The 18,900-nt window shown below is 46.2% G+C and overlaps 2 protein-coding genes and 1 pseudogene across 2 annotated transcripts; 2 read left to right on the top strand and 1 right to left on the bottom strand.

Annotated features, from left to right (window-relative positions):
- Positions 1–3,339: 3,339 nt before the first annotated feature.
- Positions 3,340–6,034, bottom strand: LOC110768810 (cell division cycle 20.1, cofactor of APC complex pseudogene; annotated as a pseudogene).
- Positions 6,035–10,075: 4,041 nt separating this feature from the next.
- On the top strand, positions 10,076–10,705 carry LOC148296838 (uncharacterized). The gene has a single exon (XM_088248647.1). The coding sequence runs from the start codon at positions 10,076–10,078 to the stop codon at positions 10,703–10,705; it is 630 nt and encodes a 209-aa protein (XP_088104773.1).
- A 224-nt stretch (positions 10,706–10,929) lies between these two features.
- Positions 10,930–13,753, top strand: LOC148296837 (uncharacterized). The gene is made up of 3 exons (XM_088248646.1): positions 10,930–11,367; positions 11,684–12,847; positions 13,202–13,753. Exons 1-3 carry the CDS (start codon positions 10,930–10,932, stop codon positions 13,751–13,753), a joined length of 2,154 nt encoding a protein of 717 aa, XP_088104772.1.
- Positions 13,754–18,900: the final 5,147 nt, after the last annotated feature.

Genomic DNA, 18,900 nt, shown 5'->3' with positions numbered 1-18,900 from the left:
TTAGTGTTCGACATAGGCTTGTTGGTAGGCCTTTGGGCATGAGGTTTAGGAATGATGGGTTCTTCATTAACAAGCAACCATTCATATGTGGTGTTCAGCATAGAGAAGACCTCAAACGGTAGCATAGAGTTTAAGTATTCGACCTTGGCATGGATGAGGGGTTATTTTCTTAACTCAACATAGGTGTTCCATGGGTTGCTATAAATTAAGTACAGGAAGTTGGATTCATGAATGACACTTTTGAACGCATCGAAGGCTGCACGGTCATTTATCTCTTGGTAGAAGGAATACTCATGGCTGAAGTGGGTAAAGTCCCGAATGGGATTTGTCTTCACCCTGCCAAATCATGTATAGATTGTTTGCTGAATATAAACGATCGGTTTGAATTATGAAATTATCTAAAAAATGTGCTTTAAACGGTCGAATGAGTTGATGGTTCAAGGGTCCAGCCGATAGAACAAGTTCAAGTTAGCTCTAGTAAGAGTGGAGGGAAAAATAAGGCACATGTTTTCATCACTAAGACCCTTGCACCCTAGGGCAAACCAGAATGAGTGGATGTGGGTCAGGTGATCTTTTTTACCAGTATAGAAGGTGATGCAAAATGGTTGAATGTCATTTTCCTACCGATAGGTAAGGATTTGCTTGGTAAAGAGGCTAGGGCGTGCCTTCGTCGAAAGGGGCTGATGGCTGCACTATTTCTCGTCCTCAAGGAGATGAACCTTCTCAAATATTGCATGGCGGGATTGTTATGAGGAAATGTGTTGGGTGCCGAAGATTGGTGGTGTCGAGGGGGGTGGTAATGGATAAGTTTCCCATTCCTTGAAAGCTTTTGAATGGTAAGGCTCCCAGTACTTAGGGTTATAAGGTTCCCAATCTTCAGAATCACCAACCTCCTCTTGAGTAGGGAGATGTGTGGGCTTCGGCAAAGGGCCAAGGTAAGCAACACGTGGGTCATTGAGATTTACGGGATTTGAATGGGTTTTGGCCAAAGCTCAGAGATGTCATCCCTACAATACTTGTATACCTTGGTTGGGGCATGAGACTGGTCCCTGAGTGGGGAAATGTGGAGAATTCATGACTTGGCCGCTTCAAGATGAAGGTGACCTTTGCCTTTGTCATGCCGAGGCTACTTTGAAACACTGTGAAGTGAAATGGCTGGCTGGTTCGGCAAGCTATGCTAGACACCTTGGGTGAGATCGTGCTAGGCTAACTGGTGGCAAGTGTTCTCCCAGTTACGCTTCAAGATTCAGGAGTCATGCTCCAACTCGACATTTTTGGTGCAGAGGTGGTCATAGTTCTCTGCCATTTTTGCAACGTCTACATGAATTCGCTCCACTTTGGCCTAAAGATGCGCATCGATTGAAGGTTTCCTTTTGGAGGATTCCACATGGGGGTGTGATGTTGAGTGCCAAGGTTAGTTTCGCTCGACATGACGAAGTGTGATGGACCGAAGAGGTGATGAGGTCTGATTGGCAAATGAGATAACGGGGCTAGTAGAGATGTGAGATTCAAAATTCGATTTCCATAGATGACACCAAACTGTTGATGTCTAAAATTGGATATCAACTTAGATAGAAGAAGTGCGGAGTCTGCATCAGGACTAGGGGGTTGTGGACCTTCAGAAGGGGAAATCTTCGATCACAAGGTTACCATGTAGAAGGACAGAAGAAACAATCATCAAGCTTCAGGTACTGGTGTGGTACCTACCAAAGGCTTTCCGATGCTTAAGTCAGCAAGTGTGAGGTACACAATAATTTTGACAGAGTAACAGTAAAGGTGAAAAGTAGTTTTTTTTTACCTGGGCACTATTCCTTTTTTATATATAAATGAAAGTGGGGGTTTGCACAAAGTTTCGATGTGGGACTTTGTGTAAATCACTGTGGTGGCGACATGTGTCCAAAGCTTAGGTTCAGTAATTGAGAGCTTCGGCAATCGCCTTTGGCAGACAATTACCATATCGAAGGAAGATTTCTTCGATAGCTGAGATCATGATGGTGTCATCAATGTTTAGGAATTACCATAAGTGTCTTACCTTCGGTAGGTTATAGGTCTATTTGAGCGCTGGTCTCACAGTACTGAATGTGCCCGGTTGATTATAGTACAAACAAAATTAATGGTCCAAAGTCGCTCTGTGGGCTGTTTATCTCATCAATTTCATGGCTTTCTCCCTCATCATCATCATCCAGAGATGGGGTAGAACAGAAACCACAAACTGAATGAAGAGAAGAGCTACCTTCCGTGGAAGAAGAGGCCTCACAACGACTACAAGGCTTAATTTCAGAACAAGACAAGGCAACATGTTTATAACCATAGGCATATAATTCATCTTCATCCGTGAGATCACATTCTTCTGGTTCTGGGATTCTGAAGTAGAAAGCCTGAGGGTGCTTCATAACTCGCATACTTGGCTTGCAGCTTTGGCAAAGATTCAACAAAAAATGGAAACTGAGAATAGAGTTGTGGGGTTTCTAATTTCCTAAGGAGAAAGGTATATTGGAGAAGTGGGATTTCGTGGTCTGCAAGTTTTCAACCTGATGATGGTTGTAACTTTTGTTTTTTTGTAAATAAATGCTTTTCGTTTTTCTTTTAAAAGACCTCGTTTGACTTTTTTTTTTATAAAGGAATATTATATGCGCGTATGAAGAACTTAACGTATTTTTTTGACACAAGGCTTAAATTCTCTCTTTTCTCTTTTCTCCATGGATGTGTGGGATTGAAATTGATTATTCCCATCTCAAAGAGCATCCATTGTGAAGTGAGGGTCTCTTTTGATTATTGCACTTGCTCATGTTAAGTGGAAAGTTTAAGTGTGTATTATATTTACTGACCACATTCTACCGACCGTTGTATTTATGTGAGAAATGTGTTTAATCAACTATATCATCATTAAGTATATGTAACATTACATGATTGATCATGCTTTCATTATATGTAGCATTATTCAATTTATATATCTCGTGCTTACATTAATATTTGCATCTTGATCATGCTAAGTAATCTTCCCTTTGTTTTGTTGGACCAGTATCGACGAAGATGGAGGTGAGATCTTGAGCGCAGGAAATAAATCAAGGGATAGAGTTGAGGATTATATGATCATTCCTTGTCTTAATAAAATCCATGTATGATATCCGGTTGCGAATTGATTTATTATGATTTAAGAGAGCCAAATTCATTCATAAGAATTTTAGAAAAAGGATATTTTTGTTGCTTCTGTTCCTTAATTCAATTGGAGTGTGAAAATTAAGGATAAATTTATGTTGCACAAGCAGAGTATTGATGGTTTTCACCAAAATTACTGAATCTTGGTCAAATCAAAACCAAGCAATGGGACCATGCACAGATTAAAACTGAATCTCATAATAACTTTTTTATTTGGCAAACAAAAAGATAAAGCTTTAATTGGTTCACCGAAATTACAAACATGATAATTGTATTCAGGGAACACACTTGGAAGATAAACCTTTATGGAGAGATTGAAAATTCAGGGATCACACTACCAAAAAAAAAAAAGAGGAAGTGTTAAGGAAGAACATTAACAATGTCATTGCTGCTAGGAAGCTAGTTTAATACAGCATGCTACAGGTTAACAAAATGAGACACAATAGAATCTAGGCAAATGCTAGTACTAATTAAGCTGCCTGCAGCACCAACAGCTCCACATTACTTGAATCTTCAAAAACAAAGTTCCCCCTTCGGTTTCGGTGGCCTCTGTGGCATACTGGTGTCAGCCTAACCGGAGTGATCAACGAGACAACCACAAGCATATATCAGGGCAGGGGTGTGATTCCAAAATTGGAATTCTTTTTTGCTGGGAAAAGAGATCAGTTCTAGCTTTATTGATGTCTATGATTTCAAGGATTTCTTGAAATCCATTACTAACTAAATAGTACAAATTTTTCTTATTTCCCATCACTCTTCCTACAGGGGAATTGAGAAAGAATATGGCCTAAGATCGCTGTTCGTGTAAGCACTGCAACTGTTTGAGACTTTTGCTGAAGCTTTTCATTTCATTTCAACCTGCGCTAAAAAGAATACTACTGATCAAAGTTCCAGTTCTGCATCCCATACTTTATTGTAGTTTTTGGTTCATAAATCTCCATCTGATGTAAGTTCTCATGTTCTTGTTCAGCGGATATGACTCACTTGGGCAAAAGGCTCTTTGGGAGGTCGTGGAGCTGGTTTAACCTCCTCAGGGTCCCCAAAAACATTCCATAATTTCAGTGTTTCACCACCTGCTGATGCTACTGTGCAACCATTTGGGCTCTGAGCCATATGAAGGACTCTAGACGTATGACCCGTGAGTTCTGCAATTCTAACCATTGATGGGTATTTCCAAAGAGTAAGCTGATTCTGAGTAAACCCATGTGAGCTAAGCAGTTCTCGTTCATTCATATTCCACTGCAAAGCACAAACCTGAGAGCCAGTGTTGACCGAGTTTAGGCAAGCACCTGTGTGAGTGTTCCAGAACTTTATGCACTGATCATTCCCACCTCCACCAGAAGCTAGCAAATTTCTCTGGAAAGGACACCAAGCAAGGGCTTTTACAGCAGCTGTATGGTCTTCAAGCCTGTGAAGCCACTGTGTTGGTGCCACTGATCTGTTGTCCCATATATGGAGCAGGTTATCATTTCCTCCACTTGCTAATTGCTGGCCTGAGGCCGACCACTTAAGCCCACAAACCTCTCGTTCATGTCCTCTGTATGTCTCAACAATGTGCGATCTAATTCTTACATCATTGTTTACAATGCGGCCATCCATTCCTCCAGTTGTAAGAATGTGATTGTTCCACGCTAGTGAGCCTACCCGTGATCTGTGACAACCTCTCAAGGTTCTCAGATACTGATTAGCAGTTGAATCCCATAGCTGTACTTCGGAATTGTCCAGTCCAATGGCAATGTGGCGTCCATCAATAGCCCAACTGACACTGGTAACAGGTCCCCTTTCAACATCAAATGTGGCCAGTTCCGAAGTAGAACTATCAGTAGCATCCCACAAATAAACTGTGTTTGCAAGAGCTATTGCGATAACATTGGAGCTTCCCCAATCCAACAAATTCAGATAGTAATCATCAATAAGGTCAGAAGCATCCAGTGTTCTCTCTGAAGTTTGAGGAATGTGTCTGTGTGGCTTATGGTTTGCCGGTTTATCCTGTCGCAAAGAAGAGAAGTTGCTCGGGAAAAGCTCTACAGGGGCAGTAGGCTTGTTCTTGAAAGCGAGGATTCTAGTGCGATTCATGTTCATAGCCTCTGCCAACTGCGTCCTATAGTCTCTTCCATATCTAGATGGGTTTTCCTTACCTTTCCTACCTTGAGTAAGCATGTAATGCGCAAAATCAAAATCCATTGCAGACCTATTTGGTATGAACCTGTCCAAATTTTCCCGAGAATTCCTTTTCTGAAGAAGCCGTTCTTCAAGAGGGCACCTAGACTGTGACCTCAAGGTATATAAAGACCTCATTGTTATGTTAAGATGCCACAAGACAATATATATGTGAAAAATGAAAACAATAACAAAAAAGCGGACAGAGAGAGAGACTAAAGATCAAATACCCTGCAAATATCCAACAAAACAATAAGCAAAATATAAGAACTCCTGCAAATGGATCACTCAGTATGCAAATCCCAAACAAAAAAAAAACAGAGAGAATATGAAAAACCCAGCAAGTAGATTAACAGGTGCACAAAATCAAAGCCTGCAAAGAAATCGTTAGGTTCAATTCAATAAATCCAAAAGTAAATTATATAAGAATACACAAAAAGAACGGAAATTGAATAGTGTGTTTTAATCTCTGACCGTTGGAAAACTAGGGTTTCCGGCAGCCGTTGAAGCCAAAGATGGAAGCCCGCCGAAAACCGAATCAAACCCAGAGAACGCCCAAAACGAATTCAGAGAACGCAAGAGAATTGAAGCGCTAAACAAGACAAGAACGAAGTCGACGGCCACGGAGCGTAAATTGTAGAGTTTCTAATTTTTGTTAAGATCAGAGAGCGGATTGGGTTGGATGTGATTTCAAAATCGAGTCCTAAGCTTCGCGGTGACGACGACTGTATATATTCCGTCGAATACGCGTCAAAGACGCGTAGAATTAGCGTCAAAGACGCGTAGAGTTAGCGTCGAATACGCGTCGAAGATCGAATAAAAATGTTGAGCGAACGCCCAAACGGCCCATTTTAACTTCCTGCTCATTATGTTTGATTTGTTAAAAATTAGTACACATAGGCAATTAATAAATAAATAAATACATTTGTCTGATATTTAAGGAAAAATTAGGCAATTAATTAGTAAAATACGTAACAGGAAAAGTATGAATAAATATGTAGGTGTTTTAGTCGGTAAAATTTTGGCAAGATACAACTGAAAAGTTCGACCATCATATAATTTATTTTAATATTTTAATATATATTATTTTTTCAATAATATATGAAAAATACATGTATAATACATTTACTTTTTAAAATAAAAAACAATTAGCCCCCACAAAGAGAATCAATTAGTAGCTCATGAAGGTTTCAACCAAAATCTTGTTATAGTATATAAATTTTTCTTCGATTTTGTTGTCTAAAATCTTGAATATTTGAACTTGTTTTTTTCTATATATTTTTGTTGTTGTTGTTGAGTTTGCCTCATTATTGATTTTTGTGTTTAGCTTAGGTTAAGCAGTTTTTAAAGTGTTTTTCTTTTTCTCATCAATATATATATTTTTTTATACAAGCGATATTGGGGGACTGGGGAAACGAACCTGGGACCTAAGATGTAAGGATAAATGCTCTTAACTACTTGAGTTACAAGCCAAAGTATAGTTTTTTAAAGCTAAAAGCCCCTTATGCATAAGGTTTTTATTTTATTTTTTATTTTATTTTTAGGACCTTTCCTATTCAGAGGGGTGATAGTATACTAAACTTACACACACAACACGGATGCTAGGACCTTTCCTATTTGTTTTTTAAATTTGCTTAACCATGGGAAAAATTGTGAGTATGTGGTTGGGGCACTTACCAAGAACATTTTGTTCAAAACCAAGCAATAAATAATGCACAGATTAAAATTGAGGCTCATAACAAAATTTTTATTTATTTGGAAAATGAAAGACAAAGCTTTAATTGGATCAACAAAATTACAATTATACTACTAGTAGGAAGAGCTCACACAAGCTCACTAGCAAATGCTGCTAATTCATGAGATGCAACATACTTAATAGTTGCAGTTGCATAAACTAACAAAAGGATTCATAACAGATAAACAAAATTCACAATATATATCTTGGAAAAAGTGGCACGAGTAGGCTTGTACTAATTAAGTTTCCTGCATCACCCAAAGCTCTCCACATTAACCAAATCTTCAAAAGCAAAGTCCCCCATTTGGTCTTGATGACAAATTTAAGCCATAATCCAGGTCTCTGTTGCATACCGGTGTCGGCTTAATCGGAATAATCGATGAATCAACCACCTTACTATGACAAACAGGGCACTTCATTTGAGAGGTGAAAAAGTGCAGCCATTTGTCCAAACAATCCCCACAATACAAATGACCACAAGAAGTCACAACTGGCTCTCTTGCCATCTTCAAGCACAGCTTGCAGTCAAAATAGAAAGCATGTCTTGGTGGAGACCATGGCTCTGGACTTGCAGGGCAGAATGAAGCTTCAAGTTCATGGCTTTCTTGCTCATCATCATCATCTTTGTTTGTACCATATCTGACCCTCCGCTCATACAACGACACGTGGATCTTAGAAACTTACCCAAGTGCCCAAGGTTCCGAACAATTAGCATCGGCTACCGATAATATTGTCTTAAGTGGGCAAAAGGTCGCTACAGGCCCAACATAGACTACAATCGGTATCTCCTACCGATTCTGCAGAATCAACCTCGAAGCACCCGTCCGAAATATCTAAGGACTCGTGTCAACCTCGCAGGGCCCTCCCACGAGTCCCACATCGAAATTAAGTGCTAAGAGCATACAAGATGCCCTATATAAATAGGCCCCTTCGCTATAATACAGGGGTAAGACTTTCCAGCTTGACCTTTATACTAATATATTGTCAACAGCGAGGGCTCTTAGAAAACAAACTGACTCTAGCATCGGAGGGTCTTAGGCTGGTTCCACACCGGTTCCATAGACCTCACGAGCCTCAACTCTCTTCTATTCAGGATCTGCGTCCAAGGACAAGAAGAATCTGCATCTATCACTCAATCGTTCGGCTAGATCGTCCCGACCACTTGTAAGTTGCATTCATCTCTATCTGTTCAGTTTTGGTGCCAACAGATTGGCGCCGTCTGTGGGAATCGCTTATCGATTAACCCATATCTCAAAAAGAAAACTCTGAGGCCGAAAAATGAATCCATCTTCGGCCCTCCCTGTCGATGGCCCTATCCTCAGCCTCGGCGGTGAGCCGAGTCTAGCTCCCTTGCTTCAAACACCACGGACAGAGACACCTGCTCGACCGACCACTCTGGAGGCTCGCATGGAAACTCTACAGCAGGAGATGGCAAGAATGCAGGAGCACAACAATATCCTCACCTCTAAACTTGATGACACCCAAAGGCAACTACATGACCAGCAAACACACTCCACCCAGTTACAGGACGGTTTGGAACGAACCATGCGGCTTCGGCACGAGAAGTCGTTTAAAAGCGTACGAAAGCCCAACGCTCAGGATAAGGAAAAGCGGCATGCCGTAGACAAACCATCTGCTTCCCGAAGGCTGTTCATACCCTCCTCAAGGGAGCAGCATCAATAATACCAAGTCTACTCCGACTGCCGCGACAGGATCAACGATCAGTGCGAGAAACGACAACCTTCGCCCATCAGAATTCAGGACGAGCTCAATGATCGACGTCTGAGGTCGCTCGGACCCAAATCTCCTGTACACCGAAGGTACGGTGCGATCGGCCTGGAAGAAACGGACGAATCTGATTACGTTCCGACTTCACCAGGGACTACAATCTCTCACCGATCGGCAGGAACTCCACGGGAACGTCAGAGCAATAGCCAACGATCAAATAGAGGAAGCGATCGGCAGACCGGGGGTTACAAGAGAAGCCCCAGCCGAACGGCAGGCCAAGGAGCTCACGGCCACAACATTGACCAAGGCATGGAAAACCAAGCCAAGGACCCTTTCGGTGACGACCTTCCCTCTACCGATCCAACAATCTGTCTCCTCCTCCAGAAGATGAACCGTATTGAGGAGGAATAAAACCAGGCTCGGACGCCAACATGGGGAAAGGTACAACCAAGGCCATTAACCAGCCGCATCCGAATGTTCAGGCATGAGAAGGAGGTCCAAGCACTCCGGATATCGTTCTACTCCGAGGTGGAAGATCCCGTTACTCACATTCATACCTTCCAATCAGCTCTGGATTGCAAAGGACTGACGGATGAAGGCCAATGTTTACTATTCCCCTCCACCATGACCGGAGCTGCACTAAATTGGTTCTACCGAATGGAACCAGGCACGGTTGACTCTTTCAATCAGTTGAAGCAAACCTTCCTCGACCATTTTATGATTTAGACCGATCGCCTGTATTCTGCCGACGATCTCTATACCGTTCGACAGCAAGACGATGAGCCTTTGAGGGAATATGCGGCTAGGTTCAGCCATGAGTATTCCCGATGTTCGGAAACTGATGATAGGGCATCCTTCGGCGCCTTCAAAAGCGGACTTCGGTCATCTCAATTTCGCTATCTGGTCCATAGCAGCAACTGGACTACCTACTCCGAATTAATGAAGCAAGCAGCTATCCACGCCAAAGCAGAGCATTTCAACTCCAAGGGATCCGCTTCGGCCCTACCAGGCAAAGCGGTGACGACCGATCGATCTCCGGCACAGAACTATGACCGATTTCCAGCAAATCGGACCACGGATCAGGCCCCCTACCGAACGGCACCCCCTGTCCCTGCTTTTTCCGGGGGGCGAAACAAACGGAAAGACCACTTCCGGGATCCGCAGGACAGCAACAAGAAGGGCAAGGACTCCGACGGGCGAAGTGACTTCGAGAATCCGAAGAAGCATCGGCCAAAGGAAATTTTCACTTTGCTCAACACTACTTATGAGCATGTTCTCCTAACAGAAGGGGAAATGATACCAAAATCGAACAATCGCAAGCTCCCTCCACAGAACGATAAGGATACGGGCGTCTTCTGCAGATACAACCAGTACAACGGCCACGATACGGAATCATGCATCGCCCTTCGGAAAATCGTGGAACGCCTCATCAACGAAAGAAAGCTGGATCAGTATTTGAGCACTAAACCGGCACCAGACAAACCACCGAATCGGCAGATCAATATGATTAGCGGGGGAACACCCATCGCCGAAACTAGCAACCGATCTGTCAAAGATTACGTTCGTGCCGTTCGATATCCCCAGATCCTTAGCGCGGATGACGGCCGCAACAACAAGGTCCAGCGAATCGGTTGGGAACCTATTACCTTTTCTGAAGAAGAGGAGCGCGGCATCATTTTCCCCCACTCCGATCCCATGATTATACGAGCCGACATTTCAGACTTCGACATAGGCCGAATCCTCATCGACACAGGCAGTTCGGTCAACGTCCTCTTTGCCAATGCTTTCGAGGCCCTCGACATAGACCCTCGGCACCTAAATAAGGATATCATCCCCCTCTTAAGTTTCTCTAGCGACGTGGTTGAACCCATCGGCAGTGTTCAGCTCCCGTTCGCTGTCGGCACTACACCCATTTTCTGGTAGTCGATTGTCCAACGGCTTACAACGCCATCATCGGCAGGACATCGCTCACGAAGATGAAGGCCATGCTGTCACCACACATGCTCCTCCTCAAGTTCCCCACGCACGTTGGTGTCGGCCAAGTGCGAGGTGATCAGTTGAGTGCACGGACATGTTACGTTGCAGCGACAAAGGAATCGGCACGAGCGACGCTTCGCGAGGCATATTCAGTTTCGGCCAAAACACCTATGCCGAACGGGAGGGGGACAGAAAAACCAGATGATCCCCGAGATGAGGCCGTCACCCCACAAGCGCAAGCCATTGAGGATCTAGAATCGGTCTCCCTCTCCGAAGCACAGCCCGAACGACTAGTACGAATCGGCACCACATTGAGTCCGGCACTACGGACCGATTTCATTACTTTTCTGCGTTCCAATACGGAAGTCTTCGCCTGGTCGTACGACGACATGCCCGGCATCGCCCCAAGCGTCATCAGTCACAAGCTCAGCATTTGCTCTACTTTCAAACCCATTAGACAGAAACGGCGGGCCTATGATGCCGAACGGTACGAAGCAATGAGAATCGAGGTGGACAAATTACGAACAATTGGCTTCATCCAAGAGGTCACATACCCAATTTGGCTGGCCAATTCGGTACTGGTCAAGAAGTCAAGTGGTGCCAATTCGGTACTGGCCAATCCAGAGCCTCACGGGGCGTGTCGCCGCTCTGGCCCGATTCATATCCAAGGCCACCGATCGGTGCGCTCCTTTCTTTAAAGCCCTCAAAGGAAGCAAACGGCAGATTGTCTAGACTGCCGAATGCGACCGCGCCTTCCAAGACCTCAAGGCCTATATGAGCAGGGCGCCCCTGTTATCCACCCCTCTTCCCGGCGAAGAATTAATTCTCTACCTATCGGTATCGATAACGGCATTAAGTTTCGTGCTCATTCGCAAGCCGAACGGCATAGAGCTTCCGATTTTCTATACTAGCCACGCTCTGCAGGATGCCAAGATTCGGTACCTTGAGCTGGAAAAACTTGCCTACGCTCTCGTCCTCTCAGCTCGCAAGCTTCGGCCGTATTTTCAAGCTCACAGTATTGTCGTTCTCACCAATCAGCCTCTGCGCCAAATACTACAAAGACCAAAGACATCAGGTCGGCTAGTGAAATGGGCCATCGAACTCAGCGAATTCGACATGCACTATCACCCTCGGCTTGCCGAAAAGGGGCAGGCCGTAGCTGATTTCATCTCTGAACTGACTACATCTGACGAGGCCACCCCAGGCGATGCCAACCCTAAATCGGCTTCGGCGACTTCAGTCACCCATCCTACTGAAGGAACATTTATTTCATCAATCCCCCTGTGGACTCTCTACGTCGACGGCTCATCCAACCGGCAAGGCAGCGGGGCCGGCTTAGTTCTCAAAGCCCCTGATCAAACGACCATCGAGTATGCCATCAGATTCCAATTCAAAGCTTCTAACAATGAAGCCGAATATGAAGCACTCTTAGCAGGCCTTCGGCTCGCCAAGGAAATGGGTGCTCGTCAACTGAAGATATGCAGCGACTCACAACTTGTCGTTAATAAGGTATTGACTGAATTCGAAGCCAAAGATACTTCGATGGCTGCCTACTTGACGCATGCCCGCCGATTGCTACACCACTTCGACGCGTATCAGGTTCAACAGATCCCCAGATCTGAAAACAGCCATGCCAATGCCCTGTCACGCCTGGCATCATCTATTGACGACAACGTAGGCCGCCACGTGCCGATCGAAATCCTCGCTCGGCGCAGCACCACAGAAGGCGAGGTACATGCCGTTCGACAGGATCCAAGCTGGATGGATCCAATATATGCTTACCTCTTAAGCGGAACACTACCGGACGACAAAACTGAGGCTAAGACTCTCCGCCGCCGATCGGCACGCTACTTAATCTTGAATCAGATTCTCTATTGGCGTGGCCATTCCTTGCCGTTGCTTCGGTGCATGACCCCGCAGCAGGGAAACTACGTCATACGGGAGATTCACGAAGGAGCCTGCGGGGACCATTCTAGGGCCCGATCTCTGGCCTTCAAGACGATTCGGCAGGGGTATTACTGGTCGACCCTCCATACCGATGCCACCGCACTCGTCCAGAAGTGTGATCAATGCCAGCGTTTCGGCTCCGTTCCAAAACTGCCTGCCGAACCACTCACTCCGATTGTTAGCCCATGGCCCTTTGCTCAATGGGGTTTAGATCTCATCAGCCCCATGCCCCAAGGGAAGGGACAGCTCAAGTTTGCCATCGTCGCTGTCGACTACTTTACAAAGTGGACCGAAGCCGAAGCTTTGGCAACAATCACCGCGGCCAGGGTTGAACATTTCGTATGGAAGAATATTCTTTGTCGATTTGGCCTCCCGAACGCACTCATCACCGACAACGGAAAACAATTCGACTCCTCTCAGTTCCGGCACCTATGCTACCGATTCGGCATCCACTTGTTCTTCGCATCTCTAGCACATCCACAATCAAACGGCCAGGTAGAAGCCATCAATAAGATCATCAAGAAGACGCTGAAAAAGAAGCTTGGGGCAGCTAAAGGAGCCTGGCCCGATCTCCTTCCGGAAGCGCTATGGGCCATCAACACCTCATACCGGCGATCGACTGGCGAAACACCGTTTTCCCTTTCTTTCGGTACCGAAGCGGTTGTCCCAGTCGAGATCAACGCACCCTCATGCCGAACAGCATCTTACAAGCTAGACCAAAACGAAACCCTGCTGACGCTCAATCTGGACCTCATCGATGAACACCGTTCCCAGGCTCAGCTTCGAAATGCTGCCTACAAACAACGGACCTCTCGCTATTACGACTCGCGCGTCCGACGCCGATCGTTTAGAGTGGGGGACTGGGTTTTGCGTAAAATCTCTCTCGCCACCAAGGACCCCAACGAGGGCACCCTTGGTCCATCATGGGAAGGTCCTTATGAGGTCGTCACTGTCTGCCAACCAGGAACTTACCGACTGCGTGGTACCGATGGTCAGACCCTCGACCATCCTTGGAATATAGAGCATCTCAAGTACTACTACAAGTGATATCACCTTCGGTCGTCACCTGTGTACAAGTGATCGCCCCTTCGGTTGTCACCTTCGGTCGTGAACTTTGTACAAGTGATCGCGCCTTCGGTTGTCATCTTCGGTCGTCACCTTTGTAATCGGTTTATTTCAATACAATCCCTATTCTTTACATACGGCATCACCATACAGCAATATTATATCACGAATATTCTACATAGGGCATGCACACATACGGAATTACGGACATAGATAAAAAGGCCACAGAATGGCCATCTGTCTTTACACATTGCCATTCCGCGTTTTCAAAAATCAAATCCATTTAAAAATAAAACAACATCACTAAGGGGCTTAGGGTTCGGCATCAGCAGCCGCACCTTCAGGATCGGGATCGGCATTCACATCCTCGGCAACAGTCGAAGCTTCGGCGATCGGCACGCTTGACGCGTTCGGTGCAGAATGGTTCTCTTCCTCCTCGCTGCTCGATTCGGTGTCATCGGCTTCCACGGGCTCGGCATCCTCGCCCTTGTACGCCTCCACCATCTCTTCGGTCACCCCTTCTGGCAACGGCGGCGGATCCCGGAGGAAGTTCAGCGTGAACTCCTCCGACGCTCGGTAGTCGGCAACGGCTTTCGCCTTCGCCTCTTCCAGCTCCTTGGCATGCGACCGTTCGGCTGCATCCATGGCCACCTCCACCGTGGCCTTGGCCTCATGAGCGGCCACCACCTCCAGCTCAGTCGCCGCCAGCTTCGACGCAAGCTCGGCAATCTTAGCAGCATTCTCCTCGGCGCGCCGATCCGCCTCCTGGAGCATCTTTTCGGCATCGGCTATCTTCGAACGGCCCTCCTCAAACCTCTTCTGGTACTGTTCGGCAGCATTCACAGCCCGCTTTGCGCAGAGCCACATTTCCATATCAGCCTGCAACACAAACCGAAACATTAGCTCATGCCGAATCAAAATACACTTGAAATTCAAATTTCTACGAACTTACCGCCGCCTGAAGCAGGAAGGCGCGTCCGGTCTGCTCACGCAATGTCTTCGTCGACAACTGCTCGATCTCTGACAGCTCCATCTGAGCGCCATCGATCATACAATTGATGAACGGCACCGCCTTCCAAGGGCAGGCTATGTTGACCGGCCCCTCATCTCCCTCTCCTTCATCATCGGGAATCAGCACCGATGTCCCTTCATTCGGCCCCCTTGGCCGCTTGGGCAACGGCGTTGCATCGAGGGCACCCTCGATCATCCTTTTGCCTGTCACTTGGAGGTGGACCTCCCAAACGGCCTCGGCTTTGGCCGCCTCTTCTCCCGACGGCGATCAGCCACCATCATCTCATCCGCCGAAGCCCCTCCAGCAGCTCCTGCCGTCTTCTTCTTCTTCGGCCTGGGGGACTGCCCCTTCTTCTGCTTCGTCGCCCTTTGCCCCTCCAACCGGAGCCTGGTAGCTTCGCTCATCGGCCTCCCCCCTGCCACTGCAAAAACACACGAAGTTAGAAAAGGAACGGTAGCTTTAGAAAGTAGACAAGACCGACCGTGCCGAACGGCATCTCTTACTCTGCCTTTTTTCTTCTTCCTCTTCCTCCCTCACTCTTCGGTCGTGTTCGACCCTACCGATCAGACCAGCCTTGAACAAATTCTTGAAGTAGAGCAACTCCTTAAAGAACCGATCTTCTTCGGCAATTTTCGTCCTCACCTTCTCGATTGCTTCAACCTCTCTGATCGGTGCAGCAGGCCATTTCAAGGACACTGGAACAAAAACGTAAACGGTCAAAAAAAAAAAAAAAAAAAAACAACACAACACTCCTGCCGAACGGCAGGCCTTCACCTACCGACTGTCTGGAAGGTTGTAGGGATCCGCCTCTCTACAATCACCCCCGGTGCCGATTCCTAGTCACCAGAGACAATGACCCGACGCCGATAGACAGTTGACCTGAACCCACCCCCCTTGATCGGTACTCTTCGCCCTTTTCACACTGTACAACTGGGCCCACTGTTCGTAGCTCGGCTCTCCCTCGCCAGCCAGGCCGAACGCCGAGATCGTCCCCAGCAACGTAATCCAAAATTTTGGATTATATTGCCCCAGTGCATACCTTATCGCGGCCAAAATTTTCTGCACCGAATGTCTCAACGGCAGCCTCAGCCCATGCTTGAAGACATCGGTGAAGAAGACCACTCCCTTGTCATTGTCACTAAGCGACTCTAAGGGCTCCGGAATTCGCATCCCTACCAATTCCGGAATATTGTACTCCGCCCGAATCTTAGCCAATTCAGATTCGGTCAGTGTGTTCGGCTCTAGGTGGTCTACCCCGAACACCAGTTCTGTCAGCCTCAGTACCCCCTCCCCTGGCGCAGCAACGGACACGCCACCACCATCGGCCTCACGACCCGAAGTCGACGGCTCACTGCCTTGGGGCAATCCACGCGAAGTGCCACCAGCTTCGGTGCGCACTCCCGCCCCCTCCACTATTTCACAGCTAGAAGAGCTCCTAGAATCGGCACTCTCACCCCCCTCGGACGAACTCCCCAAGGACGATTCGTCCTCATAGGCCCTCGGGCTACGCCTACTCTCGGATTCGGTATCGGACATCTACAAACACAAGTAAAGGGACACTAACGGCCATGCTTGAATCAAAACTTCTATTCTACCACCTACACACCTATGTTCATGCTTGTTCATACTTGTTCATGCTTTATTCAAACCAAAATTCATCGAATTCAACACTTTGATTCGTAAAAATCCAAAACACGGCAACATACCTTGTTTGCACAGTGGTTCAAGTTTGCCAGAAATCGCCTCCGCCTTGTTCACGCTCGCCGAAAATCGCCTGCTTAGCCTTCGCACGGTTGCCGAAAATCGCCTCTCACAAGCTCTGATTGCTCTAAAAAATTCCAAGTATTCGAACTCTCGTCCCTTCCTCACATTTATAGGACGAACCTAGCATCGGGAAGCGAAGCGGCGCATCGAGACACGAAACGACGCGACTCCTCACAGCCATGCTAACACGTGTCACGCATGCACGAGGGAGCCCAAACGTTGTCAGTTGAAACGTATCCCATCCTCAGAGACGCTTCAACTTCCCGAACGTTGCAGCTCTAGCCACCTTCGAGCACAACTCCATTTGCAAACGGCAGGTGCACATTGTTGAGTTTTCACTCACCTCTCGTGCCGAACGGACGGCGCACATTGACGAGTTTTCACTTACCCCTCGTGCCGAACGGCAGGCGCACACTGATGAGTTTTCACTCACCCCTCGTGCCGAACGGCAGGCGCACATTGTTGAGTTTTCACTCACCTCTCGTGCCGAACGGTTGGTTTTCCTACCCTGACCTACACTATCCTCTCGGGCCATTCGGTATCGAGTGCCGTCTCTTTTCCAAGCTCACTCCCTCGGGCACTTGGGGGACTAAATACCACCATCGGCAACAACGAGACCATCGAGTCTGGGTCAGAATGCCGAAGACAGATTCAAGTCCCCAACCGAGAAGCTTCTCAATCGGTAACTTGGGGGACTACTGTTTGTACCATATCTGACCCTCCGCTCATACAACGACACGTGGATCTTAGAAATTTACCCAAGTGCCCAAGGTTCCGAACAATCAGCATCGGCTACCGATAATATTGTCTCAAGTGGGCAAAAGGTCGCTACAGGCCCAACATAGACTACAATCGGTATCTCCTACCGATTCTGCAGAATCAACCTCGAAGCACCCGCCCGAAATATCTAAGGACTCGTGTCAACCTCGCAGGGCCCTCCCACGAGTCCCACATCGAAATTAAGTGCTAAGAGCATACAAGATGCCCTCTATAAATAGGCCCCTTCGCTATAATACAGGGGTAAGACTTTCCAACTTGACCTTTATACTAATATATTGTCAACAGCGAGGGCTCTTAGAAAACAAACTGACTTTAGCATCGGAGGGTCTTAGGCTGGTTCCACACCGGTTCCATAGACCTCACGAGCCTCAACTCTCTTCTATTCAGGATCTGCGTCCAAGGACAAGAAGAATCTGCATCTATCACTCAATCGATCGGCTAGATCATCCCGACCACTTGTAAGTTGCACTCATCTCTATTTGTTCAGTTTTGGTGCCAACAATCTTGATGATGGGTAGAGCTTGAGTCATCCCGATGTGGAGTAGAGCGACCACTTTGTGAATTGTCTCTCTCATGACCATGTTCACTTTCATGGGCATCACGTGAATCACAGATTGAATCAACCCTAGAGCTCTCATGCTCAAATTGGTCATATTGGGGATTAATTTCAGAACCAGAATATTCATCAGATACAGAGATATCACCATAATCATCTTCACCCATGAGTTCACACTCATCTGGTTCTAGGAGTCCATCAAGTTCTTGACTTTCATGCTCATGATCATCATCTTGATGATGGGTAGAGCTTGAATCATCCAGAGATGGGTTAAAACTTAAAATCAGCACTTTTGGGCTATATGTCTCATAACCATCTTCACTTTCATGGGTAGAATATGTATAAAAAATTGAACCCACATAAGAGCTATCATACTCAAAGTCACAACCAAGACTAGGGCTTTTACCTTCCATGGAAGCGCAAGCCTTAGTTTTCGAGCAAGAAAACTCATCAGGTTCAGAGATATCATCCCCATAGCTATAATCAACATCTTCATCCATGAGTTGATACTCTGGTTCTGGGATTCTGAAGTGTAAAATCTCACTAGGTTCGATAGCTCGCATCCTTGGCTTGCGGCTTTGAAACCCACGGTTGATCAGTTGTGCTTTACTTTCGTTGTTGGAAGCCATAGATTCAAGTATGACCATAACCAGTCAAACCCAGAATGTAGAAAACGCAAAAAATTTGAACACAGAGAAAGAAGCGTAAATCGTAAGCAAGAACGAAAGCAAAGATTGAAGAAAGAGGAGGGGTGAATCCTAATTCTACTAGGAAAGTAAGATTTGTCGACCGTTTGTAATTTTCATTCGAAAATAATCCTTTTCGTTTTTTAAATATAAAAAAAGACCATCTTCATTTTGGAAATAATAATAATAATAATATTGTTGGGCTGGAAACAAAGCCCAATGGGTCCAATAAAATGTCGCCTCCCTTCTCAAAAAACAAAAAAAGAAAAAGGCTCTCTTTGTTGAGAGTTAAGCTGCATACTAGCCTTGAATCAAGCTGCAGATGTTAAGC

Source organism: Prunus avium, chromosome 2 (assembly GCF_965620075.1).
Source record: "Prunus avium chromosome 2, drPruAviu1.hap1.1, whole genome shotgun sequence".
NCBI lineage: Eukaryota > Viridiplantae > Streptophyta > Magnoliopsida > Rosales > Rosaceae > Prunus > Prunus avium.
The sequence above is the reverse complement of the archived record's forward strand: the minus strand, read 5'-3'. Positions and strand labels throughout refer to the sequence as shown.

Excerpts from the sequence above, each read along its gene's own strand:
- LOC148296838 (XM_088248647.1), top strand. The coding sequence starts at position 10,076 with ATGATACCAAAATCGAACAATCGCAAGCTCCCTCCACAGAACGATAAG.
- LOC148296837 (XM_088248646.1), top strand. The coding sequence starts at position 10,930 with ATGCCGAACGGGAGGGGGACAGAAAAACCAGATGATCCCCGAGATGAG. Across the intron at positions 11,368-11,683 it reads AGTCAAGTGGTGCCAATTCG|GATGCCAAGATTCGGTACCT; the intron begins GTACTGGCCAAT and ends CACGCTCTGCAG. Across the intron at positions 12,848-13,201 it reads AATGCCAGCGTTTCGGCTCC|GTAGAAGCCATCAATAAGAT; the intron begins GTTCCAAAACTG and ends TCAAACGGCCAG.